This window comes from Branchiostoma belcheri, unplaced genomic scaffold (genome assembly GCF_001625305.1).
Source record: "Branchiostoma belcheri isolate BF01 breed outbred unplaced genomic scaffold, Haploidv18h27 scaffold89, whole genome shotgun sequence".
NCBI lineage: Eukaryota > Metazoa > Chordata > Leptocardii > Amphioxiformes > Branchiostomatidae > Branchiostoma > Branchiostoma belcheri.
This window is the reverse complement of record NW_017804564.1, coordinates 1025840-1053807: the sequence shown is the minus strand read 5'-3', so window position 1 is coordinate 1053807 and position 27968 is coordinate 1025840. Positions and strand designations below refer to the sequence as shown.

Genomic DNA, 27968 nt, shown 5'->3' with positions numbered 1-27968 from the left:
ACCCTATTAATATACAGATGGTTTGAACCCCAGCAGTCCACATTCACCACTTTGATTTTCAGATTTTTGACATACATATTACCGTTACAAATAACTGCAAGTGGCAAGGCGATCTTGTGGTTTTTGACTTAGAATCCAAAGGTTCTAAGTTCAAAACATTTCCCTCGCCCCAGGTGTGTTTGCTCTGAACAGGTGTACAGCTGAACAGGTGTGTCTACAGAGACCATGGCAGACCTCGGGTTCTTGTTTGTTTTTTCATGAAACCTGGGAATAATTTGTGAATTTGTGTTTTTAACCTGGGAATAAAAAAATCAAAAGTTCATGTCAGTAGTGTATTTATGCTCCCCCATGTGTACAACTGAACAGATGTATATCTTAACAGGTGTGTTTGCACTGGACAGGTGTGCAGCTGAAAGCCATGGCAGACTTCGGGCTTGTGAAGACATTAGCAGGTGCTCTCGGGACCAATGAAGCCTCCCTCACCCTAATCCTCGGCCTTCTCGCAGGTGAATTATTATTATTATTTTTTTTTAATTTTATCTATCTCTTGGCAGGTACCAATAAGTTCTTTGTGGTCAATATTGTGAATGATGTCGTTAGCTTAAATACTAGTACTAGTAGTATGAAATGATCGCTGGGATATTTTAATGTAAGTGTAACAGTGGGGTGCAAGTGCCACTAACTACTAGTAACCTTTTGGAGTAGTCGTTAGCACACTGGCATCTGAAGCTGGCTGTGCGGGTTAGATTCTGGGAATCAGGGGTTTTACCGTTTCTACTCGTTTCTAGATTGTTTCATAACCACTGATATGTCAATGAAGGTTAGATGTAGCCTGGTGTCCAGCCTTGTTAGCTTTAGTCAGCGGGGAGCGGATCTTGGGTAGCGGACTAAAGCTAACAAGGCTGGACACCAGGCTAGATGTCAACGTGGAACATTACAGCATGGCAAAATACAGAACTGAAATGTAAACAGAACCCTGTGCCTGAATGTTTCCCTCTTTTGAACTGTTTGTTTGTAGGTTACCCCCTGGCCTACTTCCAGCGGCAGTTCCTGTTTGGGAAGTCGGCTACGCTACACCACATCTACTTCTCCCTGACAGGACTGGCCATCCTGTATGCCAACTTTGGTGAGTTTGTAGGCCCTGTAATGGGTGATAAAGGCATGAAATATCCAAACATGGCCTGCAGTCTGCAAGCAAAAACTAAAAATGATGTTAGAAATTACAACTTATAAGACAGAACCAAAAAATCCAATGTCATGATTTACTTTGTATTGGTAATGTAGAAAGTAGTAATGTAGAAAGCTATACCTCACCATGTTACGTACCTACCTAGAAAGCTATACCTCACCATGTTACGTACCTATGTGTTCATAATCATATTTAACCACCTGCTGCTGATGTATCAGTGTATGGGTTAGAGATCAGGGTTAGAGGTCAGGGTTAGGGGTCAGGGTTAGAGGTCAGGGTTCAGAGTTTGACCTGCTGAGTTTCTTCCGTAGGTACCGACATCCTCCACCATGTCATCTGTGTCTTCACAAACTACCTGCTGATGAGAACAATCGGACCAAAACTCCTCTCTGTACAGCTGGCCTTCCTCTTCAACATGGTGGGTTCTCTAGTTGCCATGGTGACACATTGAACTTAAAGGATTCTATAGTTGTCATAGTGACAGTTTATTGTTGTTCTGTAGTCACCATAGTGACATGTTCAAGGGTTCTGTTGTTGCCATGGTGACATATTTAAGGTTTCTGTAGTTGCCATGGTGACACGTTAAAGCTTCTGAAGTTCAGTAGTTGCCGTGATGACATGTTAAAAGTTCTGTAGTTGCCATGGTGACATGTTAAATATTCTGTAGTTGCCATAGTGACATGTTAAAAGTTCTGTAGTTGCCATGTTAAAGGTCCTGTAGTTGCCATGGTAGACAGTTTTAAGGACAAATTGAGCAAGAGGACAAGAAGTAAAAGTTTCTCCCCTTTTATGTTATATCTGCAGGGTTATCTGCTAGCCGGGTACCACTTCTGTGCTTCCAACACCTACGATGTCATGTGGACCACACCTCACTGTGTCATGACTCTACGTCTCATCGGTAGGTACAAAACTAATTAAAAATAAAAGCCAATTATTCAGTACTTGTATTTTTCAAATGTGTGACAATAGTAAAATGATATCATGTTTTTCGTGTGTTTTTCTGCTATTACTATTTTTAGCGGGTGTATGACTCACTGTTCGTTTTGTTTCATTGTTTCCAGGGCTGGTGACGGACTATTATGATGGTGGCAAGGATCCAGTAAGGCCTTCATTTCAAATTTGAGGGTTACTCCGAGGGGTTACATACTTGCAACCTCTTTGCAATTCAGGGAGTCTTATCCCTGCTGTAAGGTTTGCTTTTTGGTGTCACCAATAAATTTAAGAATAATACCTAGCTGTTAAAATACTTCATGTCCCACTTGTCTCCAGGCCCAGCAGTCCGCTGACCAGAAGAAACTGGGACTGACCAGTCTACCCAGTCTGCTAGCTGTGGCCGGACACTCTTTTCACTTCGGGGGAGTTCTAGTGGGACCACAGGTGGGTATTGCCATATAGAGGGTGGTCCTGAATGAACTACACCTGCTTATAAGTTACATTCCTATGTTCCAACATACACACAATACTAGTATAAACCCAGTACATGGACCAGTGCAGGTTAGGTGCAGGTAGACCTCAGAAACACCTGCACAGCTCCAATTTTACCTGCACTAACCTGCATATACCCAGTACATGGACCAGTGTAGGTTACATGTAGGTGCAGGTAGACATTAGAAATACCTGCACAGCTCCAATTTTACCTGCACTAACCTGTATATTAAGGTGGTACATTTGTAGTTTAAGTGTTGCTAACCCTATGTTGGAACATGAGTGTCGTAACATTACATATACATGTATTTGTCCTTATTTAACGGTTAAATGAAAGATGCTGTAACATAAAAAAACAGGGACGCATGCAGTAGTGACTAGATTCAAATCATGTGCAAACATTTCTGTGGCCAAGAGACCGTCAACATTCCAAAGTGGTGCTTGACCTTCCAAAGCTAGATCTGCCACAATGGGGAACCTTCCTCATCAGGACATGCTCTGTAAGGCTTCATCAGTTGCCATGGCAACTATGGAATGTGGCATCACGTCTGAGCTGGAGCTACAAGGTCACCTTGGAGCAGGACAGCTGTTCCTGATAGAGCTGTCCCAAGGTCGTGTTCCATCTGGCATGTGTGTGACCCACAGAGGGTGGCACTGACACACAGAACACTAGCTCTTTCTTTCAGGAGGAAATAGACATGACCTTGAAGCAGAACAAGGTCACAAGAGTCCTTACAAGCATTGTCCCAAGGTCACGTAGCATCTGTCATGTGTATGACCTCTAGCCTGGGTGGTATTGAGACGTGGGTACTTTTGTTACTTGGAGAAGAATGAAGTCTGATGACTCTGTTGTACTCTTTGTGCCTGATGACATACAGCTACTTGCCCAACAATAGCAGACATGTTAGTCGTGCCTTGCCTAAAGTCTGGTAAAGAAACAACCCTTCAACAGAGTTCTAAAATAGATGTTGGTTCTAAGTGGAAGAAGGCAGGACTCTTGGGAAGGCATTGCAGGGGTATGAAGACTGAGAATGAATCATTGGCATTTCTGTATACTATAATGGCTAGAATAAAACTGAGTGGTTCTCTGTGGGGGCAAATCAATGGTAGAATAATTTTATTGGAAAATAAACTAATTTGGAAAGGGGTCCTGCAAGATTATAAAAACAAGAAAAATTTGAATTCTAACACTAATTTAAAAACAAATGGCTGTGCTGAATCTAATGTTCCTGGTACTGGGTAATGTTTCATTCACTCTCTGGCTAATTCACCCATTCACTCTCAGTGACCTATTCACTCCCTCCTTCTAACTCCAGTGCCCGTCTTATGTTCCCAGTTCCCCATGCGGATGTACCTGGACATGATAGAGGGGAAACTGACTGACAACACCGAGGGAAAACGCCCTGCTTGGTGAGAACAATGAAGTAATCTCCAGTATAGACAGACTCCTATGTCCTGCAGTTCTTCTAAATGTCAAGAGGATCAGTGCATAACATGTTCACTATGTAATGCAAAATGAATCAAGCAAACTGCTGGATAAATTCTCCTTGGAGTCAGATGTTTCAGATAGCATCTGCTATCTTTCATCAGTGACAGAAAGAGTCTGAGACGAGTGTAACCTGTCTATAAATGAGTGTTTAAACCAACACTGTCCTGTTTGTGCAGTCTCCAAGCAGATCTTTCGGTGACTGTAAAAGATAGTTGCTAATTGGCCAGGCTGTATCAATTGGTGGCTAATGGACACTCCTCTGGCCAATAGATACTGCCTTGCCATAGTATGATCTGTTTGGAGACTAACTGTTTATCTGTGCTGTTCCAGTGTTGTTCCTGCGCTGAAGCGGATGGCCCTGGGGCTGGGTTACACCGTGGTCTTTGCTATCCTGAATGGGTACTACTATGATGACTACATGACGGAGCCAGCCTTCTTTGTAAGTTTCAAACATAGCAAGCCTTAGAGTTAGAAAACAGACTATTGTACCTGGGATGTACTCTCCAAGCAGAGGTTTGGGTGTGGGGTTATTTTTGGCGTGTTTTTAGACTTTTTTATTGGGTTTTCTTTTTTGCACTGGAATTTTTGTTTCATCCAACCCAACAAAAATTCCAGTGGGTGGGTAAAAGGAAAATTCCAGTGCAAAAAAAAAACCCTGATAAAAAAGTGTAAAAACACGCCAAAAATAACCCCAAACCCAAACCTCTGCTTGGAAAGTACCTGGGATGGCTAAGGATGACAGAAAAGTTGCCATCATGCATGTTTCTTTAACCTGCCATGAATACAATTCTGTGTTTAACTTTATATTTATCGATTCTTAGGAGTTGTCATGAGTGCAGAAGTGTGCTCATATTCACTCCTGTTGCTGCCATAGTTGCCTCTTTACTTTCTCTTTATTTCAGAAACTGCAAAGACTATATACAGATTGAAGTGTTTGTGTTCACTCCAATTGTTTCCATAGTTACCAGTGTGTTTATGTTTACCACAGGAGTCGTCATGGTTGCAGAAGTGATTGTGTTTACTCCAGTTGTTTCCATGGTTACCAGTGTGTTTATGTTTACCACAGGAGTTGTCGTGGTTACAGAAGTACATCTTTGTGTTGATCTGGGGGAAGGTGATGCTGTACAAGTATGTGGGCTGCTGGCTGCTGGCCGTGAGTCTGTTTCACTCATCTTGTACATAAAACAAAAACTAGGATAACAGCAGAGTCAAATCACATCTGATTCAGATTCTGTATGAAGAATTGCAAATGGCCAAAGGGTTGCTTAAGTGTCAACAAAATGAAAACAAACCTACATACATGTCACTTGAAGACAGAAGGAAAATGTGCAGACTATGTATGATGTAGAATACAAGTAATAAATTGGTGGACACACTGAATGTTACATGTACCTGTTACCAGCTCAGAAAAGAGATACTAGTAGTTAAGTCATGTCATCAAGTACCAATTTGTCAACCAATTGCAAGTATCAAGGTGTTCAAAATCCTTTTTTTTTCCAAGAATTATCTCAGAGTGGAACTCATGGAACAAATTTTTTAGAGTAAGTTTTACATTTACAAAGTACAATGGATCATACATTTACCAGTTCTTGCTCAGACACTGGAAGGCTCTAATAGGGTTTTAAGAACCACTTGATTCTCCCCACCAGGAGGGGAGCTGCATCCTGAGCAGCCTGACGTACAACGGCAGGGACGAGCAGGGAAACCCCCTGTGGGACTCCTGTAAGAACATCAAGCTGAGTAAGTTTGAGATGGTGATGAGCTTCCAGGACGTCATCGACTCCTTCAACATCAACACCAACAAGTGGGCTGCACAGTAAGGACACCTAGCAGTCTGTTTGTGTACTGCAGTTTATAGAGAGAGAGAGCATAGTAACCTAAAGATCTGAAGTGCCGTCGAGTTGTATCATATCAGTGATACAATAAATGCTTAGTAATAATGATGCAAGAGATGTTAGCAGAGAGGGTTTTTTTTTCAAACACGTACTATATATAGTATATTCCAAATGTGCAGATGTTGGCACATTGGCACCCCAAACCCGTAGTGTGTTTTTGGCACACATTTAGACAGATTATCCTATCTGAGGCTTGGTGGGCGTCACTCCACCGTACAGGGAGGGAAGTCATTTAAAGTGCCTTTCCCAAGTGCACAATGTCGGTGCATGCATGGTGAGCATTGAACCCAGGACCTATTGGTTCCAAAGCCATCCCTCTAACCATTGTGACACCAACGCCAACTATCAGTGACCTATTTTGGAACATAGAGGTCTCAGAATATAGGGTTTTCGGAACATGGTGGTGTCAAAACATAGCGGCACATGTATAATCTGAGAACTAACCCCAGTCATTGTGTGTTTCCTCCCCAGCTATGTGTACAAGCGTCTGAAGTTCCTGAATAACCGCATGATGTCCCAGCTGTCCACCCTGATGTTCCTGGCCCTGTGGCACGGCTTCCACTCCGGCTACTACGCCTGCTTTTTCCTCGAACTGGTCTACGTCAACGCTGAAAAACAGGTCAGAATTTTGCAAGTATAAGCTGCGTAAGACTGGATTGTAAGGTTTGAACAACTCACACCGAGAAGGACCTCTACTGTTTTCAAAAAGTGTGGTGGGATCTTAAAAGTAATTGTAAAGTACTTGAAGTATACAAACTGAGACGTGAAGAGTTGAATTTTGCTTTTCAGACATCTCTGACCTGCCTTTTGTTCATGTTGACTTATGACCTATGCCCTTTGTCCCTGGCCCCATGACCTGATGAAGGTCAGTCCACTGATGTCTTTGACCTGCCTTTTGTTCATGTTGACTTATGACCTATTCCCTTTGTCCCTAGGCCCATGACCTGCTGAAGGTCTGTCTGCTGACATCATTGACCTCCTTTTATCCATGTTGACTTACGACCTCTGCCCTTTGTCCCTAGGCCCATGACCTGATGAAGGTCAGCCCGCTGGTGTCGTCGGTCGTGAGGCATCCGGTGATCAGGCCTGTCCTACTGATCAGCCTCAAACTGGTCCTGCTGGCCCACCTGGGGTATCCTCTCGTACCCTTCGCACTGCTCAAGTCTGCCAAGTGGTGGCAGGTAAGGACTCACATGTCTACATTATGTGTAACACACCTGTTACACTCACCTGGCTCAGTGGACATGTATCTATAAAATACAACACCATGTATTCTGTATCACCCAAAATACCAGGGACCAAAGATGTGTAAAACACTGTGCTGTATAGTGTATTTAATTTACAAAGCGGTGCACGCGGTTAGAGCGAAATGTGTTTTGACCATTCTATGGAAGCCATGGAAGCCTGACTTGTAAAGTATGGTCTGGTCCAGAACACCGTTATCGAATGTTATCGTGACCCGGGTATGATATAAAGCTAGTTATCACACAGGCCAGAACACCCATATCAAATGTTATCGCAGCCAAGGTATCACATAAAAATTCACATAAAAAGTCACTTAAAGACATTACCACCTGCCCTCCAGGTCCACCAGTCCCTGTACTTCACCGGACACTGGCCTTTCCTGCTCTTCTTAGCAGCTGCTCCGTTCCTCAAGAAAGTCCTCAAGCCCAGGACCTCAGGCAGAGAAGGGTAAGGCTGGAAGAAGTGGTGTTTATTATTTTTTTGGTCATAATTTGATAGTCTTCGCGCACACACATGCACACACACACACAGGCGCATGGGCACAGTACTACATTGTACGATGTGTGTGTGTGTGCATGTTTGTGTGTGTGTGTGCACGTTTGTGTGCGTGTATGTGCGTGTGTGCGTGCATGCATGCGTGTGTGCGTGCATGCATGCGTGCGTGTGTGTGTGTGTGTGTGTGTGTACATTTGTGTGTGTGTGAGTATCTTTGTGCATGTGCATGTGCATTTGTGTGTGTCTGTCTCATGAAAAGAATGTTTCCTGCTCCAATAAATTGTAGCCATTTACATAAAATGTTTTCCTCTTTCAGGGCAAAAACATCGAAGGAGACCAAATCAGACTGACGTGGTCAGACGTCACCATCACTATCCTGTGTTACATGCTGTGAGACCTCATGATGCGAAGTAGCAAAGTGCAGTTTTTAGTTTTTACAAAAGTTGACTGATTCTTCTTTGTTTGTATGTGACATCTCAGTATATTAATAGGATATTGAAATCTGATATAGAAGAGTTGCTGAAAATTGAGATTATGAATAAATTACCTATAATTTCATTCTACAAAATGTACTTCCTTTAGAAAATTTAATGTACAGTGGAAGAGTGGGACAAACTATACTGGATAATGTCAGTGCTATAGAAATCATTTTTAGAAGACCAACCTAAGCTATTCGGCGACACTACAGTACTACACATTATATTCTCATTACAAGAGTTTTTTTACGACTTACCGGTAATGGTGATGTTTCTCACCCCTCTGCCAAAAACACCATGACTACATGGTGAACAATAACTGTTAGTAGCTCTTCCACAAAGGGATATGAAGTGAGTAGAATAATTTATAGTGAAAGTCAAACAAACTATGCACAGGGTACTAGTAACTTCTCCCCACCAACTTAACAGTGTGAAAGTCACATTTGATACATTTGCTACACTACAGCAATTAAAAAATACATTTTTCGGAGTGCCAGTCCGTACATAGGAAATCAACTGTAAGTCTTACAGAAACATTAAGGAATATACCACCTACAGTATCTATGAATCTGTTGCCACACAAGATTTAGGTAGTTACAATGTATATGGTGTGGTCACATTTACTGTAGGCTGTCATACGATTTTGATATCCTAGCATTTATACAAGCAGGCTGTGACAGAACCAACCACCAACATGGGTCCAAGAGACACTTCTCATTTGAAAGACTGAATTTTGTGGAACATATGCACAACTTACCCAGGAATGCCCTCAGGTTGCAATCCTATGACGATTGTATAACAAATGTGACCAGGCCCTTATGCTTAGGTCACATTTCCCAAATGAGGCCCGGCCTGGCAGCCTTATGGAACGAAAAGTATGAGATAGCAGACAACAAAGCACAAAAAAGTTGAAAAATTAATCATGGGAACTATTTCAATTTTTTCTTAATCGAAACAGCCCGGCTGGGCCCCGGCTAAGAAATGTGATCTCAGCATTACTTGGGTGAAAGCTACTCAGTACTTAATTATAAGGAAACAATTGCAGCTTCTCTACGGACAGTACTTACATGTGCAGTGTACTTCTCATCATTATTTATACCAGTATTTACGCAGCAAAAAACATAATCAGGGTGTGAGTTATAAAGGACCTTTTTGGCAGTAATATACCTGGTGTTCTCTTGATTATTGTGCAGTTTTTAGGGATCAGCTGATGTTTGCTTTGAGTCATGGAGTGCTTTGATTTTGGCCTTGAACCTTATACAAGTTCATGTGCATCTGACCTTTCACCTTTCTAACTGTGCCTCATTTCACCTTTACTCCCATGTATTATATTTGGCATTTAACCTTCAGCCTTTACCAGTACATTGAAATGCTTCAGGCTCAGATTTCAAATTTATCATCTTGCAAATCATGCAGTCAATAATAATCATTTTTAATTTTAGCAAAATTCTGATTAGCCAAAAATCTTGACATATCAGGGTCTTTTTTTTAACAAAGTTACTGATGTTATTTACCATAATTATAATTTCAACAAGTTGCACTTATGTAAAAGTGATGGAATTTGTGATATCTTTTGAGGAATATTTTAACCAGATTTTATTCAAGTGCAGTTATCATCATGTACCAGGTTTATATAACAAATACAATATGTAATCTTATGTATCAAGTTGCATTGAATTTTTGTATTACATGTAGGTACTTGGCCAGTATGTGTGCAAGATGTATGAAAAATTATTACCTTTATGGTTTGAATAAAAGATAGAAAATTGAGCACTGGTCTCATTACAATACATCCTTTCTGCATAGTAACCATTGGCCAAAGGAGTGACCATGAGCCACTGAAGGCCAATGGTGCCAGCATTGCCCATGTTCGATCTGCTCAGAGATTCAAAATACCTGGGCTTACGTTCTGATATACCTTTATTTGGTATGCCAACTCTCTCAACCCTGGCCATATTAGAAAAATGGCAGCCACCTAGAAGGTACACACCACCTAGCAGTGTGTTGTGAAAGAGCAAGACTTATCTCTGCTTGGCACTATGATGCCATGGTTACAAGCAAAATAAAAACATACTGGTAATAAATTCATTTGTGATGAGGTTTTATTCCATAAAATATTTTCCTTAAAATCCCAAAACATTATAAGTCATGATTGTTTAACAGTTTCAATCCAGTTCAATCCAGTAAATACCTGTTTGCCATTTACTAATAAATTTCAAATTATACATTATCCACAGTTTCAATAGAAACTCAATTCATTAGAGGATTTTTGTTAAGATTTGTGCATATAAGAAATTATGACTGATATAAAAACTTGTGAGTAGAGTAGACCATAATTATTGCACAGCATTGTTTCACTGTCTTTCAGCTGATCAGTTTTTCTCCTTCAGCGGCTCCACCTCAAGCTGCTTAGCCAGGTTTTGCTGCAGAGGGAAGGAAGAAATTATTGACTTCAAAATCAGTTTCATTACCAGGGTTTTCTTTTTTCTATTTTTTCACAGTGCATGTATAAATAGGCAGATTTGAGATTAAAATGATAGAGAATTTTCCATCAGAAAAACGTATCACCCTGTGTACATTATTCTAGATTCTGATTCAGTTACTAGTAAAGGGTTAGAAAAGGTAGAGACATACTCTTCGTAATCACACCCCTGTACTGTAACTTACTAAATCCATTGTCTGGTTAATATTAGCATATTAGGCTCAGGGCCAAGAGGTCCTGGGTTCGAATCCTACCCTGTCACCGATCTTTTGCCCTTGGGAAAGGCACTTCACATTACTAAATTCCTCACTCCACCCAGGTGTAAAATGGGTACCTGACTACAGCCTGAAAAAGGCTATGGGACTAACTTTACCTTTTCACTCCCCTGTGAGGCACCCACACCTACAATAGGCAGGTAGGCAGGAGGCACCTGCAATCATAAAGTACCCCCCTAAGATACCCTCCCCTTGAACTCACCAAGTGAGTGAACTGGTTGACGTGATATGGGATACCCCCCTGGTCGTCACACATGGACATGTGTTTCCTCTCAGGGTCTCCTGCTACCAGCACCTCCGTCTCTCCTTCAGCCTGGAACATATGACAGATGTCAATCAATCCATCAATTAATCAATCAATCTAAGTACCTTAGACCAGCCCACCTACTAAGTACCTAATGCCAGCCCAGATAAGAACAAGAAATAGCCATGCTTTCAAGTACCAAAGTTATCAACCAAGGATTGAGGTGTTCAAAAACTCAATCTTTCCTAGAACTATCGCAGTGTGGAACTCCCTGTCACCAAGTACAGTAGGGGCATTATCATTGGATAGCTTTAAACAATGTATAGAATTAGATGTCCAAGGGTTAGGTGTAACAAGTCGATCGGTGTAATGTAGCCAACTGCCGCCGCGCCGCGTGCCTGCGAAGCTGGTGTGTTACGCCGAAGGTTATATCAGCTATACAGATACAGACACAGAATCACCTCAGTCTCTCCTTCAGCCTGAAACATATGACAGCTGTCAATTAACAAGTTTACATGTTTCTGTTAACAATGTCACTCATATCATCTCACAAAAGTTAAAGTCTCTCTACACATGCACATGCCACACTGTTAGCAACTTTCTATGGGAATACGGATCATAGAAGTTGGCAACAAGGAGAGTAAAATTGTCCAGGGGAGTCAGTCCGCAGGAGGTTGGTTCTTTCCATCCACAGCCAGTCAAACCCCAAGGCGACCAAACTACCCTGACAAATATTTTCCTATATATAGCCAGCATAGTTAGTCTGGTATAGAGAACCACACTAGCACTGTCCATGGTCTACACAAAAACGTGATGCAAGTCCAGCGGTCTTACCGGCTCCAAGTTCCTACAATGGTCCATCAGGTCCTGCATTCGATCCTGGAACCCAGGAGCAAAGGCCTCTGGGTCGATGGCCACAAAACACTGGCCCTGGAGAAGGTAGTAGAGAAGTGAGGAAAGGACTCAACTTTCTCTGTTATAGGCAGTACATTCTGCAGCCAGTCATGAAAAGTGAGGAAAGGATTACACTTTCAGCACCAGGGACAGGGCCAGTCATGTGTTTCATAACCATAGCCATTTCAGCACCAAGGACAGCACTAGATAACCTCTCAGTTCCATAATGGTTGCACATCTCTCTCGATATCGTTTTTCGTCTATTGTTCTCCATAACTGAGGGTTAGACATGCTTGCACTCTGATGCTGGGGCTTGATGGTAGCTCGCTATTTGCCTCTGTCCTGTGGTTCTTGGGCACAGCAAATATCAATACCCATACAGAAGTCTTCATCGACAACGATGGACAACCAAGGGGACCTACAGAAGACCAAATCTTACCAGGTTGGCGACCCTGTCATTAGTCTTCCACTTGCGTACGTTCGGCCCGTAAGCCCCGCCGCTCAGGATTCCACAGAACAGTTCCACCATCATGGCCAGCCCGTAACCCTTGTATCCTCCTGTGGGAAGGTCAAACTTACTCAAGGTCAAACATACTCAAGGTCAAACATACTCAAGGTAAAACATACTCAAGGTCAAATATACTCAAGGTCAAACATACTTAAGGTCAAATATACTCAAGGTCAAACACACTCAAGGTCAAACATACTCAAGGTCAAATACAAGCCTCAAACTCTCGTGGTCAACCTCAAACTCTCGACCTTGCATCAAGGTAACGATTTTTCATTGATGATTAACTGTGAGGTTACGAACCTGTGACCTCTGACCCTCCCAGCGCCATCAGACCCCCGCCCTCCAACACAGGCTTTGGGTCAGTCGATTCCTGCAGATAAAGGGGGAATTTTTGCTCAATTAGCTTGATCATTGAAAAAGAAGTAATTTATTTATCTCTCATTGAAAAGAAAGAACATGAAAGTAAATCCCTCCCCCCCATTTTACAATAGAACATCCTGAATGCATGTAGAAAGATGGTAAGTTACCCTGCCGGCAGAGTCCACTCCCCAGCTGGTGGGGATGGGCAGCTCTTTCCTGTCATGCAGCTCAATCTGGGGGGAAAATAGAAACATGTCACACCATGAGGACATGTACTTTCTCTTTATCATGTTTAACAAAGGAAAACATATTGTTTTTGCTCTGTTTCTCTTCTGTTCCAAACACTGACCTCTGACCTGGTCAATGACCTGAGTCAGACTGTCTGTGACCATGGTAACTGGTGTTGGATTACATCATGTTGCAATTTTATAGTTGGAGGGATTTAGACTTCTGTCACCATATACATGTATGTGAATGTGTTTGAGTTTTGGTAGCTCTAACTATAGTCAAGTTTACGTCAGGAACATTTTACAGACTGCTAAATTGTTCTATTCTATTCTATAAATACTGAGCAAAACCCTATCTTGGGCATCTCGCTCATTGTGATTGACAGCTGTCAGTCATGTGAAACCCACCTTCCCAAGGGCACACGTGGAGGTCGCCATGTCCAGCACAAAACTGTCTCCCGCCTTCCCTGGAGCTGCTACAGAGATGGGGTTGGTACCCAGGGTGGCCTGGGAAAACACAACCTCAAGTCATATAACCAGCACCACCAGGCAGCACATCATCTTGTTTGAAGATTGTGTTCACGTAATAATACTTTAAGATGTCATCCCATATAGTGTTCAAGTGTTGTATCGTAAAGAAATATCACTTGCAACAGGTGACATTCTGATACAACATTGGTCATTGAAGAGAAACCATAGAACATCCAGCTTTCGTGCTGGCAAACTACATTCTGTTGACATTCTTCTGCAAGTGATTCAGATCTAGGTTCGGACACAAATTTGATAAATGTAGAAGTCATAACTAACTGTCCTACCTTCCTGGCTCTTGTTGGCACCACCAGTGGGGATGTGTTGGTGAATGACATGCCCTGCATAAAACATACATCACAAACTTTTACATTCTGGGAGTATTAAAAACACAAAGACTCACACAGGATGAAATAGGTTCAGATATGCCCCGTATCTTTCTGTATTCTATATTTTATGTGTCCAGATTCTGTTGCATCTGCTTGTATATGCTCGTACATGTATTTGTAAGGAAATACGGAAAGATACGGGGCGTGATATGAGTGTATCCGAACCTATTTCGTCCAGTGTCACATATTTTAAGATTCATGATTCTATAAGTATTCAGTCAGAAATGTAATCCATATATTGCATATTTAATAAAAGATATTAGATACAGATATCATAATATTTTGGACCGTACCACCAAGCCTTGGTCACAAGCCTTCAGACTGTAGTACCCCGCAATGCTGTAATGGTTCGATCCTACAACATAAAAGTTTAAAACACAGGAAAATGTCACACCTACAATGTATCAAAATACTTAAAAGTAACATACTTCCTACAGGTTTACTGTCTTGCTAATATTCTTCACTTTGTCCTAGATGCTTATTAGCTCTTCTAGGGGGCACACCCCAGCTGGGGTAACCCCTATTTCTATTCGAAGCTGCTGGAGTATAGTTCGGAACTTCAAGGAAAATAACTGCACATATGGAACAAAAGGATATCTCTTCAGCTACAAGGCCAACTAGCCTGAGCGCCATCCTCTGTAGTTTTTGCCCAGCAACATTAGGGAGCGGGCAAAAACTTTGGAGGCTGGCACCCAGCAGACTAAAGGCCAACGGAGTTTGGGGATCAACATATATGTATGTATTACCACAAGCTACAACCCATCCTATCCCAGCATCCTTTGCCTTCCTCATGGCGAGGTCCATGCAGAAATTTGACACCACCGGCCCGAGGAGGTTGTTCCCGTTCACGAACGCCGTCCCAGCCCGCTCGTTCACCACCGTGGGCTCTCCATCCTTCACAGTCATACCAGACCGGATATCCTGAACGTACATGTCTGAAGGAAAAGTTAATCAGTATTTAGGTTTCAGTATCACTTATTTTGTGTAACATTGTCTTTGAGTTTCCAGTTGACATTCAGAGATGGCAGACTTCACCAGTTCAGCCCATTTAACTTCTTGTAACCAAGGATGTTCAACTGTAGAACGTCCTTGTTGTTACACTGGTTTGGTTCAAGTACTACAAACTTACCTAACAGGTCCAGACCTTTTAGGCTAGTGGTAAGGTGTTGGGTTCATGAGCTGAGCTGGCGGCCCAGGTTCGATTCCTGGGAGCCAGCAGATTTCATGCTTCTAGTTCTACTAGCCCGGGCCCTAGTCGTTTCATTATCTTACGACACAACTAATCTATGCACACAAAAAGCAGGATACAGCTGAATACCGAGGGCAAGCCTACGCCGGGATTGGTGCCCCTGTAAAACCCTTGCAATACAGAAGAGGGGACACTAACCACTACAACACACACAGAAGGGGGCGTGGCAAGGGGCTGGTCGCAATTCCCATACTGACATAAACTCCAGTCTTCTGTAGGATTTCCAAGCCAAAGTAGCTATAGAAGCTGAACTGTCACAGAGCTTGTACCACATACCTAGCCTGTTGAGCCCGTGACTGAAGTGTCCTCTGTAGTCAGCTGTCATCAGGGCCTGGGCCAGAGCCGTGGCGTGGGCAGCCGGTGTTCCCACTGACCCCATACACCGCTCAACAAACGCTACCACCTAAACATAGAAAATGTAAATACATATTGACTTGTGACAACCCCTATATGCAATACATAAGGATTATATTGTATAGATATTAGAAACTCCTCCAACGATTGTGTAAGTTGATACCTATCTCATAGGCCAAGGAAAAAAAATGTTGTGTTTCCTGTTTCAGTACAGAAAAAATTAGGGTCGGTAGGTAGGGATTATCTTATTTTATTTTTATTTTTTATTTTTTTTTAGACTTTGCTGATTGCTGTGTTTATATAAGGCTACACCAAGTAAATTTTATGGATGACGTCCTTTGGAGACCCTAAATCTAATGCGAGAGGGCGAGAAAAAAACAAGAAGGGCCCTAAAAAACAAGATGCCTAGATTAGAAATATACTAAGAGATGACAAATGTTAGGACACAAATTGAATGAGGTGACACAGTGTAACAAGCAAGAAGTCTTTTATTCATCATCAAAACAGCAATAAATCAGGTGGAATAGCAGTTGTCGTCCTATCCTGTTTTCGCGTTACGGGTTTCACGTCAATCTGACTATTTGCGGCACTGTCGTGACTCTTTGGTCATAGTTACAGGAAGCGGAATTTCTTTTTTTCTGGAACAGGCCAAAATCAATGCGCGCGCGGACGTCATCCATAAAATTTACTTGGTGTGGCCTAAGCAGAACATGATGAAAAATGGTCGATCAGCTCGAAGAACTTAACAGATGTCCCTAGCCCTTGCAGGGCTAAATTCAGATTCAGCAGGTCCTGATTCAAGTCTACAGGTTTTCAGGGTTCTCCCAGGGATTTGGGAGAAAAAAAGAAACAAAAAAGAATTCTAAAGAAAAAAAAATTAATCTGCACAAAATTTTAATTGGTTTCTATCCCTTTGTTTGCCTAAAAATCGATAGTGTGATTGTATCAATTTGAAACCCCAAAAAATTAGCTAAATCGGCGATTTAAGGTTATTGCGCAATGGACGTGCCCTATGACCTTCAACCTTTGGGGGTCATGCAGGCGTCAACAGCGCCCTCCCCCATGCCTTGCCAGTCCGTTTTCGTGGGCAAATTTCTGCTTTTTTAGAGGTTTTGCGACCTAAAAACTCACATCAGAGGAAAAATACACCACAGACGACATTTTCATGGTAAATATCGATAAATGGACCAGGCATTTTTCTGTCCCGTTGCCGATTTTGCTGATTTTCGCCATGTGCTTATAATTTGTTTACGTCGATAGCTACCTTTCCTCGTCCGGTTTTATGGGCAAATTTCCGCTTTTTTAGACGTTTTGGGACTAAAAGACCGACAAAGGGGGAAAAATAAATCATATAAATTATTTTTATGAGAAATACTGCTATCATGGACCAGACATTTTTCTTTCGCGTTGCCGAATTTTTGCGGCCGCCGCATGCTGATGGTGCAGTACGGTAGGGGATTAGTTCGTAAATGTATCGGCTTTTAAACTTATTTTCGGAGTCGATGGCTTTGTTTTACAAACAAATCAGACAAATTATTAGCGTTGTTTACGCGACTTCAAAACGCTAGCGGGGCGCCCGATGTTCCACCAATGACAGCGATTCTCTCGGTAGCGTCGTGCAAAATGTTTTGGTTCAGCAATATGGAGGGGTCCACACAAAAATAAGGCTAGGGTCGGCGGTTTTTTTTAGGGTCGGTCGGGAAACAGGAAACACAACATTTATTTTCCTAGGCCCTAGGCACCCACTTTTGTATTAGGTTAGTCTTATGAAAATGTAGTTGGTGCCATACTTTTTACCCTGGATATCTGTTGCGCAATAAAGTTATACATGTATATATATATAAAGTAACATTAAATAGCATCAAATATCATTGAATAGCATTGAATTTAATAAAATCTCCGAAACATACATGTGCAAAGCATTACAGCACAAGCGAGAACAGCTAGCTACAACAAACAAAGCACCATGAGAGGCACCAATAGTTAGAGACCACGTCTAGCTCCCCAAAAAAAGTAGACGTAAAGCACAGGACAACACAGCAACAATAACAACAACAATACCTCCTGCTTAGGCACTATGTGAGCCACGGCACTTGCTGCTGCCATGGTGAGACTTAAAGACGTTCAGCTGGGCACTTAAAGAAGTTTGAGAAGAGAAGATTCTTGAGCAACTCTTCCTGCAGAAGCAAGTGCTCAAAGTTCAAAAGTTCAATGACCTCACGTGCCATCACCTTTGACCTAAATATGACTGTGCCATTGTTTTTAGGGGAATCCACATAAACACATAAAGCTGATATTACACATTTTACAACATATGTCGACTTAACTTCTTTATTACGTTTAGTTGTATTATGTTAAATACTACATTTGCAACATGCATTACATTTACCGTAAATATAGGGTTTAAAATATATATTTATAAAGATTACATCCCTTTTGTAGAATGGACTAGTCCATTTCCAGATTGTCAGAAGATGACAACAATGGCGGACGCTGATAGCGGTAGAGGCGTCTCCGCCGAAGAAACTCTACATTTCCACGCCGACTGGCACTCCAAAAACGTCCTAGGCCACCTCAACAAGCTACGGGGACAGCGGGAATTCTGCGACGTGGAATTCAGGTAGCAGACAGTTGTCTATTTCTTGCAAAAGGCACTGACATCTGGGCAAAATATACACAGCCAAAAATTATGAAACTCGAAAATTTTATATATGTCACATCTACAGATGATTGTACGCCGCTATCGTTTGATCAAGAAGGTTGAATATATGGTTTGATCGAGAATCTTCTCCAAATTTTCTTTTAACGGTGTCTCCTAATTTCATTTCGGCAAGAAATTGAGCGAACTGACAAAAATATTTATGTCCACAGTACTCCACCATCGTTTGCTCCAGAATAATTTTTCACCAAAAAAATTGTTTTTGAAAAGTTTTTTTCAAATTATTTTCACTGTGTGGCCCAAGGGCTACAGAAATGAAGATTGGCACCCCCCCAATGCTCCGCAAGGAGTGGAAAGACCTTTTTCTTCAAATTGTTTCCAGCGTGGGTAGCTCGGTATTCGCCGAGTGAACAAACAAACAAACAAACAAACAAACAACATGTTACTTATTTGGGGTATTGGTTAGCTGGTGTGTCTGTCAGTCTTAACTTGTAGCAACTCTCCTACTTTATTTCCAGCGTGGGCAGCTGTGTGTTCGCCGTGCACCGCGCGGTGGTGGCGGCGTGTTCCCCGTACTTCGCGGCGATGCTGGGCGGGGGGATGAGCGAGGCGGGCCGAGGACAGGTGCAGCTGCACGCGGTGGAACCAGACGTGTTCAACATGCTGCTGGACTTCATGTACACAGGTTAGCAAAGAGTCAATGAGCACAGTGCACATAGGTTGTTCGACACTTGCTATCCAGTGGTGAACGGCCTCCGAGTACTGGCACCCGAGTACTGAGTGGAGTTTAGCACTGGAAAACGAGTGCCGAGTCAAGATTTAGCTCTGGAATTCCAGTCCTAACGGAATGGATAGTAGTATTGGTAGGTGTGTCTGTTGATTGACTGGAAGCTTGCTGGAAGGCTGGTTAGTTCATTGGTTAGTTGGTTGATTTGTTAGCTGGTTAATTGGTTAGCAAGTTGAATGGTTGGTTGCTAGTTGGTAGATTGCTTGATTTATTTGGTGGTTGTTTAGTTGATTAGTTAGTTGGTGAGCTGGTTGATTGGTTAGCAACTAAGGTGAATGGGCAGTTGATTACTTGGTTAATTCATTTGCTGGTTAGCTGATTAGTTAGTTGGTTACTTGTTGATTGGTACTAGTAAGTTGATTTGAGAGTTGAATAGTTGGTTTATTGTGTAGTTAGTTGGTTGAAGTTAGTTGATTGTTTAGATTTTGACTGGTTGATTGAGAGGACAGATGACACATGTTCAAACCTCCCACAGGTTCCATAGGCGTGAGTGTGGGCAATGTTCAGGACCTGCTGGCAGCGGCCGACATGTTTCAGCTGCCCGATGTCATCACTGCCTGCACCAGCTTTCTCCAATCACAGGTAAACAACGTAACACTCTTTTCGTGGGTTATATGAAAAGAGATGTCATGAAGCTAGCTTAGCCTACCAGGCTAGAACCAGCTAAATTTTGCACCTCAAAATGCAGGAAATAAGTATTTCAGAGGGTCAAGCTTTCAACATTTTCAGCACTTAACATAGTGTTATGCCGCACAAGATTGAGGAAAACAATTAAGGCTAGCTAGAACACTAGGTACAGGTGCATCAAACGTTCAGATCCAGACCTGTACCTACTTGTACCCGGGTAAAAAAAACTGTTTGTTTTGCCAAAAAACAATTAGTCAAGCAACTGAATATGATTTTGGAAACGGTCAGACGTTTCAGGTGGCATCTACTACCTTTCGTCGGTGACACTGGAGAAAAGCAGGTTAAACTTTATAGGTACGAACTATTGATAGATATGCAAATAACTGTCCAAAAGGAAACAAAAGTTACATATTCAAGACAAGGATGATAGTTTTTTGGCATATCTTTTTATCTTCACCGAGGAAACCTGTTTGTTTGTTTGTTTGTTTACTCATAGCTCCATCCGTCCAATGCCCTGGGGATCTACATGTATGCGGAGGCTCACGCCTGTCAGGACCTGTGCTCGGCCAGCCTGACATACATCCAGTCCCACTTCACACAGGTCAGCAGGGAGGACGAGTTCTTCAACGTCTCCAAGGAACTTCTGGCAGAGCTGCTGTCCAGCGAGGATCTGCATGTGGAAAACGAGTATCAGGTCTGTATTAGCCTGACTGTATTCGGTTACCATTAGTAATTCCTATACTGGCTTGGTAGCAGCAAGTTACACCCTACAAGTTTTGAACACCTAAATCCTTGGTTGATAACTCTGGTACATGTACTTGAAGGCATGACTATTTCCTCTCTGAGCTGGTATTTCAGTAGATACTTTGTACACATGTAGTTAGTTACATCTGCCAGTTTTATAAGTCATTTTGTGCATCGTGCATTTTTTTGTACGTCTGAATATTTTACATCATGTACTTTAACTAAAGTGACACCAACAGTAGGTTTGTCTTCCTTTCAGGTCTTCACCAGTGCCATGTCATGGATAATGTACGACGTCACGAAGAGACGACGGTTTGTCTACGAGATCCTGTCTCCCGTACGGTTCCCTCTCATTTCTCCCCAGTGTCTCTCCAAATACCTGAAACACGTCCTGACAGACCTAAGTCTCCAGATTGTGTTACAGAAGTTGTTTGAGGACTACAATATCATCTGTAAGCCGGGCAGGCCCGCGCAGAGACCTGTGAAAAATTTTGGCTTCACCAAACCGCGTCGGAACGCTCGCAAGTTTCTCTACGTGGCGGGCGGTTACACGAGACTTCCAGGTGAACGTTGGAGCGACAGTCATACAATCAACATGGCCGAGTGTTACGATTCCTTCAGCCAGCGCTGGAGTTTTCTCCCACCTCTAAACTACTGCCGTAGCGGACATGGGATCGCCGTGCTACACGGGAAAGTTTACGCGGTCGGCGGGGAAAGCGATTCGCTGATCTACGATAACGTGGAATGTTTTGACCCGGCGGTGAATCGCTGGACGATTCTGCCGTCCGTGATGACCGTACCAAGGTGCGGACTCGGTGTGTGCGTTCTGCAGGACGCCATCTACGCCATCGGCGGCTGGGTCGGGTCAGAGATCGGGAACACCATCGAGAGATATGACCCCGAGGTCAAGAGGTGGGAGGTCGTAGGGCGGGTGGAGACCCTGAGGTTCTGTATGGGGGTTACAGAAATGGATGGTAAGCACTATCATGAGGTTCTGCATGTGTTTTTTAGATATATAGTGACCTGGGAGAAATTGATGGAAAAAATGTATTTTGTTTACAGAAGGAAAACATATTGTTTTTGCACTGTTTCCTCTTCTTCTCCTCCAAACCAATAGCCTGAATAGCAAAGACCTGAATCAGACGTCTGTCACCATGGTAACTAGTGTTGGGTTACATCATGTCGCAATTTTATAGCAGGAGGGATTTATACTCAATTGTCATAATATACATGAAATGTATGAATGAGTAAGAATTAACAAAGTAGACCATATGCGAAGGTAAACATAATGCATTTGCTTTGCGAATGTTATCTTAATTTTCATTCTTCCATCGCAGGTTTCCTGTACGTTGTAGGAGGTATGAGTGACCTGGGATCAGAGCTGAGAACTGCAGAGTTCTACGACCCCGTGACCCAGGACTGGACCCGTCTGCCTGACATGAAGGAGAGGCGGGCGTACGTGGGGGTGGGGACGCTGGGGGGGTGTCTGTACGCCGTGGGGGGGTGGAACGATCAGAAGGAGGCTCTCAGGACTGTGGAGAGGTACTCACCCATCGAGGTATGTGTATTTTGTTTTCTAACTTAATTCTTTCTTAGTCGTTCTAAGCATAAGACATAGAATAAGTAAAATAAAGTCAAAGAAAAGCGTTGAATTGAATCGAAAGTACATGTTGAAGAAGTATTTTCATGGTCCTACGAGACCGACAAAATGCCTAATATGAATTGTACTTAGGAAAAGTCTGGGGTCTGTATGGCTCATTTTTGTCCAGTGTTTTCTGAGCTTTGGTGAGGATAAAACAAGTTACTCACTACAGTGTACTTCATACTCTAGTTGCTGTACATGTATACAGTAGGATGTGTTCCAGAGAGTCATGGATCAGTCTGCAGTTGAATCATCTCTGTAGCAAAATTGTATTTTATTGTGTTTCATTTTATTTCATTTACAGTGTACATGTAAGCCATAATTAAAGCCCGGGTATGTACAGTACTAGTATGTATGTATGTAATGTACAATGTATTTCACTTTATTGTAGATCCAAATTTCTTTATCTCATAGCTGTAATTCCTCCCCTCACACACACACAGGACAAGTGGCGTGAGGTGGCCCCCCTGTCCACAGCTCGAGCTGGAGCCTCTGTAGCCGCCATCAACAATATGCTGTACGTACTGGGGGGACGGACATCCACCAGGGGTGAGGAACAAGCACTTGTTTTGGAACAGCCCAAGAAAGGATTTATAACTTAATATATGACATGTACCTAAAATGTTCTTACTGCTCAAAACCGGTGTTACAACTAATAAAGGCAGTTTACCAGTTATGTCAAGCAACTAACGTAATCAAACTTCTCACATCTCGTTGCACTGTCAGTTAGATATACTCTCACCTACTGATCCTTAGGTCTTCTTTATCATAATAATTCATTCACTTCTAGCATGTGACTTCAATACTAAGTTTTCCAAAAAGACATTGTGCAGTGCAAAGCAACTACAATGTGGTAAAGTGATAGCTTGTATCTCAAGGAAGCCTGGCAATGTTCTTTCCTAACACTTATTAAATGAAGGAAAGGATAAAAAAGAAGTAAGCTAGGTGTGACATCAAAAACCTTAGTCTCAACATTTACTCATGACTATTCTCCCTTCCACAGGTTATGCTGCACCTGTCACGCTGAACACTGTGGAGTGCTACGACCCGGAAACAGACACCTGGCTACAGCTGGGTACCATGGCAACCAGCAGGTGTGAGGCAGCTGCAGCTGTCACCTGAGCACACCTCATCACCATGACAACCTGATCACCATGGCAACCTGGTCACCACGGCAACCCGATCACCACGGCAACCCGATCACCATGGCAATCGTATCACCATGGCAACCTGATTACCATGGTAACCTCATCACCATGGCAACCTGATCACCATGACAACCGAGAACTGACACCTGCAATATTTATGTTTGCCTTTGCAGAATGAAAACATATTGTTTTTGCTCTGTTTCTTCTTCTTCTTCTCCAAACACATAAGGTCAATGACCTGGACCAGATGTCTGTCACCATGGTAAATGGTGCTTCTGAGACACCCTGTATTGGATTACATCATGTAGCAAATGTTACCTTTTCGTCCCTATTCTATATGTGCAATGAAAAGACTGTCTAAAGCCACTGAGTTTGAAAATAATGTGAGCTTTAAATGTGGTATCAACTGGTCTGTACAATGTATGTCTCATCAGTAACAAAGATGATATAATTATGCAATATGAAAGTTAATATAATTATGAAATAATCTGGAGTAAGAGATACTCTGGTTTATTTAGAATTTTCTTATACATGTATAATTGTACATGGCCCAGCTTTCCATGACCACTTCAACATGCCTGCTAAAAGTGCAATAAACTATTTTTGTAAAATATATGTTGTCTTATTGACTGTTCTTTACTATGCATACTTATAACACGAAGAAAACAATGTTCACCCATATACATGTACCTGTCTATAGTAAACTTATTATAACACTGTTCAAGTATTCGAATCTTTAGAATATGATTGCGTAAAATATTAATACATGATTATATGATGTGTACTATAAGATGTCAGCAGATAAATAAGTTACATTAAATTTAAAAAAACACTACATAATATATGAAATTCAAGTAGCTACATATAAATAACTTTCACACCATTGCAATGCCTTTTATCTAACAAAATGATTCACCATTATGGCTTGCACCTTCAGAAAAATTACGCAAAAAATGTCATTATGACCAAAACTAACAGGAATATGACTGACTCTCAGAGGAATGTATATAAAATATGACTATACAAGAATGGCTTACTAGTATCTACAATGACACCAAAATATAAATATGTTGTAAAGATTAATATACATTTAACAATTTTTAACTAAGTACATCAAATGATTGTTGCCTATAATAACCTCAAACAATCAACCCCAAACAATCACTTTCAAGCTTGTGGCTGAAAAACTAACTTCATGATACTAGTATACAGTTTGTAACTAGAAACTTGATGGATTCTGCCAGTTTGCCATTAATTTCAATAGCATGACTGTCACAGTCTTTGCACAATGTAAAATGGCACTGGCTGGGTTGGATCAATGTGGCAGTGTGTACAACAAGTGGCTTTTTCTTCTATCCCTTGGGTGGTCACCTTAGACAAGTTTGACTGTACATTGCACAGTTTCAGACCCTAAGCAGGACTGTAGACTTGTTTGAGTGCGAGGACCAGTCTGACCACAGGTGTGCAGAGAGCAGTGAGGACAGGTAAGCTGTAGTACTGCAGGTAGTAGTTCACATCTCTCACCTGGGAAATCACAGGGAACAACAATCATCATCAGCAGAAAATTCTCGAAATTTGGTACAAAATATGTTCACTGGAAAATGCACCTTCACCAATATTCCTGAAGACACTGTGGTTCCTTATAGCCCCTACTAGGCTTCGGGAGATGGCTGGAAAGAGTAGAAATTGGACAAATAAAGAGATAACATGCCGAGGAAGTTGGTCTGTTAGAGAGTACATTTTGCGGCAAAATGTCCCTTGGCATGTTATCTCTCTATTTGGCCAATTTGTACTCTTTCCAACTATATTTCCAAAGCCTGGTAGAGGCTAGGTTCCTTTAAAACATCAGTCTCACCTGTAAGATTCCTAAGATGCTGAGTACACCAGGTGAGGTAGGCGGGGTACAGCGGTACTGCCAGTACCTTAAGACACTGTGGTACCTGCTCAAGTCATGGTCAAGCAGGACTAGGTCACCCTGCAGGCAGGGAGGCAAGAAAATTTCTTTGATGGTTATGTTTGGAGATTAATCAAATACTCTCCAATTATATTCTTTACGAGGTGCAAAGTCAAAGAAACAGTTATCTGTAACGAACAGGGGGATTGAACTGACCAGTTCCTCACTGAGTTGGTACACAGTCATCTCCACAGCTGACTCCAGGTGCTGGGCAGTGGTCAGCAGCTTCAGGCCAAGCAACGTCCACACACTGGTTACTACTAGCAGGGACACCCTAAATACACACAACACCAAGTCAAATAAGAATACTAGAAAGGTAACATTTGCAAAGCAAATACATTATGTTTACCCAAAGTTACATGGCCCAGCTTAACGAGCTACTGCTTTGTTCTTTATTTTTACTCAAACACACTCATATATATGGTGACCATGCAGGCCCTCTTGAACACAGTTCTGCATGGCACTTGAAACATGATGTAACCCAACACCAGTTACCATGGTGACAGACATCTGGTCCAGGTCATTGACCTTATTTCTTTGGAATGGAAGAAGAAGTATCTGTCAGTGATCAAAAACAATACTAGTATGTTTTCCTCCGGTAAACATGGAAATAAATTGTTGAGTTGAATTCCCTACCACTGCTTGATCCTCCTGGGTGTGAGCTTGCTCTTGGACAGCATGTTGTCCCCCAGGTAGTATAGCAGGGTGCAGATGGACAGCAGGTACAGCAACAGGGACAGCTGGAACAGCACAGGGGCCCCGCCCACCGACACATGGAAGTCCTGCTCTATAGACTCCTGTTGGTGGAGAAGTGTAAAAATTTAAGAACAGCTAGGCCTGTTTCCCGACAGATAAAAAAACTGCTGACCCTAGCCTTTTTTGTGTAGACCCCTGCAAGGGACAGAGATTTTTCAAGCTGATCGACCATTCCTGTACAGATAAAAAAGTTTAAGAACAGCTCGTAAGGGTTGACAGCAGGAAAAGTAGTAGGACAGCTCTATATCTAGTTCTTCAGCTTAGGATATATGGGACAAAGATCCCACCACACTTATTGAAAGGAGTAGGGGTCCTTCTCAGTGTGAGTGGTTCAAACCTTACAGTCAGATGACCATACCTGGGGTTGTATTGAGGTCACCTGAATTAGCGCCAAGCGGCAGCTGCTCCAGACCCTTTCATGCGATTAAGCCCCAATAATTGTAAACTCCTCACAATTCAGCCCTTGGCTGCTAAGAGGAAGTAGCCGGCCCACTATACAATACAATACAATTAGAGCAAAAAAAAGAAGTCTAATACCATGAGGTTCCTGTAGTCTGTGTGCCACCTGAGAACAGACCTGTCAAACTGCTGCTGACCTCGGGTGACCTCCAGCCTGTGGTCGGCATGGAAACGGCGCAGGCGACCAGTGAAGACGTGAAGTTTCCTCATCACATGACCTGCAGCAAAGTATGTGGACATGGATCAGACTTGAACATTGCTTGCCTTTAGATTATTTCTTTCTTGAATAGAAAAACTTGTTTTGGTGAATTTATCACTGTTTTCTTAGGATTTATTTAATGGGAAGAAATGATGTTTATGGTTATTTTATACAGTGGTTTGACTGTTATATACCAGGCTTGCTTAGGCTGGAATACTGCATATGTGGCTCATTTAAAGCACAGACTCATCAGAGGCTCATAAAGACTGGTAGCCATACTGAAGATTATCACTGAGAATGAATAACACTATTAACAGTACACTGGACAGACATCCTATCTTCTATCTGCATAATCTTGAAAAGTTTTTCTGTCATCTTATTTCATCTATCCCCTCAGTTTAGTAATTAGGCTAGTTAATAAGTTGAAATTATTTGACAAGTTTTCTCCACCCTTCTTCTTAACATAATTCCTATTTCCATTTTTTTATCAGTCATTCAATTCAAGGTCAGCCTGTCCTTGAGTTGACCTTGAGCCCCTCACCATGCAGGTAGCTGAAGATCGCCTGCACCGCCAGGACCAGTCCGACGCACCACGCGGTCAGCGCGACCGTTTCCCGCCTGGTCAGACGCATGTTGTCCATCTGCGGCCAGAGCGAGACCCCTCCCCCCACACAGAGGCTCCCCGCGTTGGACTTGGCTGCATGGTGCTTCTGCTGCAATAGTCTCTGTTTGGTCTTCAGCGCTGGGGAGACATTTAAAAATAAAAATAAAACTTTAGAAGCTAGCACTACCAAGTCTGGGAAAGAGAGAGACCCCCCCCCCTCCCCGCCACAGGCTCGCCACGTTTGACTTGGCAGTGTGGTGCTTCTGCTATAGGAGTTTCTGTTTGGTCTTCAGGGCTGGACAGATGCATGGTGAAAAAATACTTGAAACTTTAGTAGGAGATATTTGTCTATTGTATTTCTTGCTTCTTCTTCAAAGAAAAAAAATTCCTGTGTGCAATAAAATACTTTGTCCATGGATTAAGTTACGTTTAAGTAATATTTTCTTAATGAGTCTTTCTTGAAGTAAAATCATCTTAGTGTATAAATTACTATTGGCAGTATGGAGTTTGGCACAAAAATAGGACTCAGTAAAGAGGATTGAGCCTGTGGTTAGTGGTTGATAACCTTTCCCCTTAAAGTTTCTGTGGCAAAATAAAGTCAAATACAACATAAAAATTTGGTACGTTAGTATGTAAGTAGAAATGCATTGTAGGATCCAGAT

General features: G+C 42.2%; 4 protein-coding genes across 4 annotated transcripts; 2 read left to right on the top strand and 2 right to left on the bottom strand.

The window, feature by feature from the left end:
* The first annotated feature begins 191 nt into the window (after positions 1-191).
* Positions 192-9520, top strand: LOC109487511 (lysophospholipid acyltransferase 5-like). Its single transcript, XM_019791512.1, has 15 exons — positions 192-221; positions 415-506; positions 1019-1126; positions 1501-1607; positions 1994-2087; positions 2251-2288; positions 2459-2566; positions 3951-4024; positions 4434-4542; positions 5170-5256; positions 5753-5919; positions 6470-6617; positions 7021-7179; positions 7584-7690; positions 8055-9520. The coding sequence occupies exons 2-15, from the start codon at positions 419-421 to the stop codon at positions 8086-8088; spliced, it is 1428 nt and encodes a 475-aa protein (XP_019647071.1). The 5' UTR covers positions 192-221; positions 415-418; the 3' UTR covers positions 8089-9520.
* Positions 9521-10290: 770 nt separating this feature from the next.
* LOC109487517 (uncharacterized oxidoreductase YjmC-like) lies at positions 10291-17953 on the bottom strand. The gene is made up of 12 exons (XM_019791518.1): positions 17789-17953; positions 15650-15776; positions 14871-15059; positions 14418-14479; positions 14023-14076; positions 13616-13714; positions 13148-13213; positions 12921-12990; positions 12549-12667; positions 12050-12145; positions 11174-11284; positions 10291-10637 (listed from the first exon to the last, which is right to left on the bottom strand). Exons 1-12 carry the CDS (start codon positions 17831-17833, stop codon positions 10587-10589), a joined length of 1089 nt encoding a protein of 362 aa, XP_019647077.1. The 5' UTR covers positions 17834-17953; the 3' UTR covers positions 10291-10586.
* A 251-nt stretch (positions 17954-18204) lies between these two features.
* On the top strand, positions 18205-23947 carry LOC109487542 (actin-binding protein IPP-like). Its single transcript, XM_019791557.1, has 8 exons — positions 18205-18347; positions 18905-19071; positions 19649-19755; positions 20297-20494; positions 20804-21518; positions 21882-22102; positions 22630-22735; positions 23190-23947. The coding sequence occupies exons 1-8, from the start codon at positions 18211-18213 to the stop codon at positions 23306-23308; spliced, it is 1770 nt and encodes a 589-aa protein (XP_019647116.1). The 5' UTR covers positions 18205-18210; the 3' UTR covers positions 23309-23947.
* Positions 23948-24032: 85 nt separating this feature from the next.
* On the bottom strand, positions 24033-27457 carry LOC109487486 (the record flags this gene model as incomplete). Its single annotated transcript, XM_019791474.1, has 6 exons — positions 24033-24858; positions 25190-25309; positions 25445-25562; positions 25925-26085; positions 26582-26721; positions 27244-27457. Coding segments are annotated over 6 exons (867 nt in total), but the record flags the coding sequence as incomplete, so codon positions are not given.
* Positions 27458-27968: the final 511 nt, after the last annotated feature.

Coding starts and splice junctions, on each gene's coding strand:
- LOC109487517 (XM_019791518.1), bottom strand. CDS start 17,833: ATGGCAGCAGCAAGTGCCGTGGCTCACATAGTGCCTAAGCAGGAG. Junction 12,668..12,920: donor GGGAGGGTCAGAGGTCACAG/GTTCGTAACCTC, acceptor ACCTTCCCACAG/GAGGATACAAGGGTTACGGG. Junction 12,146..12,548: donor ATGACAGGGTCGCCAACCTG/GTAAGATTTGGT, acceptor TACCTTCTCCAG/GGCCAGTGTTTTGTGGCCAT.
- LOC109487542 (XM_019791557.1), top strand. CDS start 18,211: ATGGCGGACGCTGATAGCGGTAGAGGCGTCTCCGCCGAAGAAACTCTA. Junction 20,495..20,803: donor ATGTGGAAAACGAGTATCAG/GTCTGTATTAGC, acceptor TCTTCCTTTCAG/GTCTTCACCAGTGCCATGTC. Junction 21,519..21,881: donor GGGGGTTACAGAAATGGATG/GTAAGCACTATC, acceptor CTTCCATCGCAG/GTTTCCTGTACGTTGTAGGA.
- LOC109487511 (XM_019791512.1), top strand. CDS start 419: ATGGCAGACTTCGGGCTTGTGAAGACATTAGCAGGTGCTCTCGGGACC. Junction 1,608..1,993: donor TGGCCTTCCTCTTCAACATG/GTGGGTTCTCTA, acceptor TTATATCTGCAG/GGTTATCTGCTAGCCGGGTA. Junction 5,920..6,469: donor ACCAACAAGTGGGCTGCACA/GTAAGGACACCT, acceptor TTTCCTCCCCAG/CTATGTGTACAAGCGTCTGA.